Raw genomic sequence first — 2,500 nt, forward strand, 5'->3', positions numbered from 1 at the left:
CCCAACATGATTGACAGCTTGTGGGGACAGTAAATTCGCTGACTGCGCATGTTTTTAGTTCATGGTCTCCGTAACGACTTTGACCTAACTTCGGATTAATTAACTCTTTCTTTCCGTAATAAATGTCACGATCGTCGATTTTATTATTATTATTATTATCATCATCATTATTATTACTATTATTATCATCATCATCATTTTTATCCTCTTCATCATCGTCATCTTCATCATCGAACGGATTGCAGACTCTAACGTTTGGTGGTTTGGCATTGAAAGTACTGCAAACAAACTGCGGACCAATCAGATCGCTCACATCGTCTGAGCCGGAAATGACGTCATGAATACTATTATTACGATTACTACTAGTAGTATTATTACCAACAGCATTATTGCCACTGCTATTACTAACGCTATTGAATTCTAAACAGCAATTGTTTTTTCTGCATGTAACTAATCTAAATTGAAGTCCATAGAGGTGTGAGGCTGATGAAGCTGCTGCGGCTGCTGCTGATGATGATGATAATGATAATGACGATGATGATGACGATGAGTTTTTTTTATTATTAACGTTATATCTTAAGAGATATCTATTACCATCGTAACCATCGTCATCTTTAATTTTAATCATACCCAATCGCCTTCTACCATTATTATATATATTATAATTATAATAATAATTATTATTGTTGTTATAATTACTATATTTTTTGTTGTTTTTATTATATTTGTTTCTAATTCTCCCACTTTTATAAATACTTTTCGATCGCTCTTTCAATTTTTTATTCAACTCCGAGCCGAAATAGCACCTCGTCCATTGGGTCGTTTGCCATTTGTAGGAGAGACGATGCTGAGGGCATAACTTAAAGCAGGGCCGAACTTGTTTGTAGACGAAGTTGTTCACAATGACGTCATTAAGGGATGTTTTGTTATTGTAATTGATATTGTAGCGGTTCTTTGTGCTGCTCTGTTGTATTATATCTTTGGTAAAATCGTCTTCGTCATTTTTTTTCAGTCTTATTATAGGTCCTCTACTACTACTATTACTACTACTACTACTACTACTACTACTACTACTACTACTACTACTACTACTGCTGCTGCTACTACTACTACTACTACTACTACTACTTTTACTACTACTACTACTACAATAACTTTTTTCCATTGACAATTCATCACTAATGATATCAGTGAAATTATAAGGTCTATGTTTTTGATCTCTTTGGTAGCAAATTAGAAATCGCCACTGGCTGCCCCCGCTTCCGCAATTGCTTGATTGGCAAGATGACCACGCCCCTTTTGGGTTTAATAATAATAATGACAACAACAAAAACATAAATAATAATAATATTATCATTATTAAACTAAATGATAAAAATAACAATGTTAGCAATGATGGTTTCACTGGTGGAACGATAATCAAGTTGGTGGTGTTAATTTTAGGTGAAGTTTTTCCGTGATAGTCATCGTCATTATCATCATCATCGTCGTCGTCATCATTATCATCATCATGTTTATTTCTTCGTATTAATCTTTTTCGGCTAGTGGGTTTTAAAAAAGATGCCATAAATAACTCATCACATGCACATACGCACATACATACACATATACATACACACATACATACATACATACATATATGCATACATACATACATGCATACATACATACATACATACATATATGCTTACATACATACATACATACATATATACAAACATACAAACTTTGCAAAGAAACAAATTACAGAATTAAAAAAACTAAGATGTACACACATTCATTCTGAAAAAAAATTACAAAGTTTGTTTGTTTGTTTGTTTGTATGTATGTATGTATGTATGTATGTATGTATGTATGTATGTATGTATGTATGTATGTATGTATGTATGTATGTATGTATGTATGTATGTATGTATGTATGTATGTATGTATGTATGTATGTATGTATGTATGTATGTATGTATGTATGTATGTATGTATGTATGTATGCATGCATGCATGCATGCATGCACTACTAATACATGCATGTATGTAGGTAGGTAGGTAGGATTATATAAATTAATTGTTTCGTTGATATTCAAGATTCCTTCGTTGTCAGCAGATGTCATATGGCGATGACGATGGCGACGATGAAGATTTGATGATGATGATGATTTAATGATAATGATGACGATGATGATGATGGTGATGACGGTGATGATGGTGATGATGGTGATGATGAGATATAAATTGGAGAACGTCATTATGATAAAAATAGCTATTACGATGATAAGATGATGATGACGAATCAAATAAAAATAAAAGATGACATCGGTGAAGATGACGTCACTGATGACGTAAATTTAAATGTGGATGACCCGAACAAAAGATCAAAATAAGAAGAATTTCAGCCGGAAATGGTAAAATAAATGCATGGATATGTTAATGATGATATTAAAAGCAAATATGGCCGACGTAATGTTGTTAGCAAAGTTCGTAATAATAATGAGGATGATGAAGA

General features: G+C 32.6%; 1 protein-coding gene across 1 annotated transcript in view; it reads right to left on the minus strand.

The window, feature by feature from the left end:
• The window catches only part of HELRODRAFT_176999 (hypothetical protein), a gene marked incomplete at both ends in the record, with an annotated part of 13,420 nt that overhangs the window by 7,945 nt on the left and 2,975 nt on the right, over positions 1–2,500 (minus strand). Inside the window, 3 exons of the mRNA XM_009025215.1 lie at positions 1–507; positions 757–993; positions 1,156–1,296. The exon at positions 1–507 is cut by the window's left edge and continues 259 nt beyond it. Coding sequence (XP_009023463.1) covers positions 1–507; positions 757–993; positions 1,156–1,296 — 885 coding nt within the window. The remainder of the gene's footprint in view (positions 508–756; positions 994–1,155; positions 1,297–2,500) is intronic.

This window comes from Helobdella robusta, assembly GCF_000326865.2.
Source record: "Helobdella robusta unplaced genomic scaffold HELROscaffold_40, whole genome shotgun sequence".
NCBI classification, from domain to species: Eukaryota; Metazoa; Annelida; class Clitellata; order Rhynchobdellida; family Glossiphoniidae; genus Helobdella; species Helobdella robusta.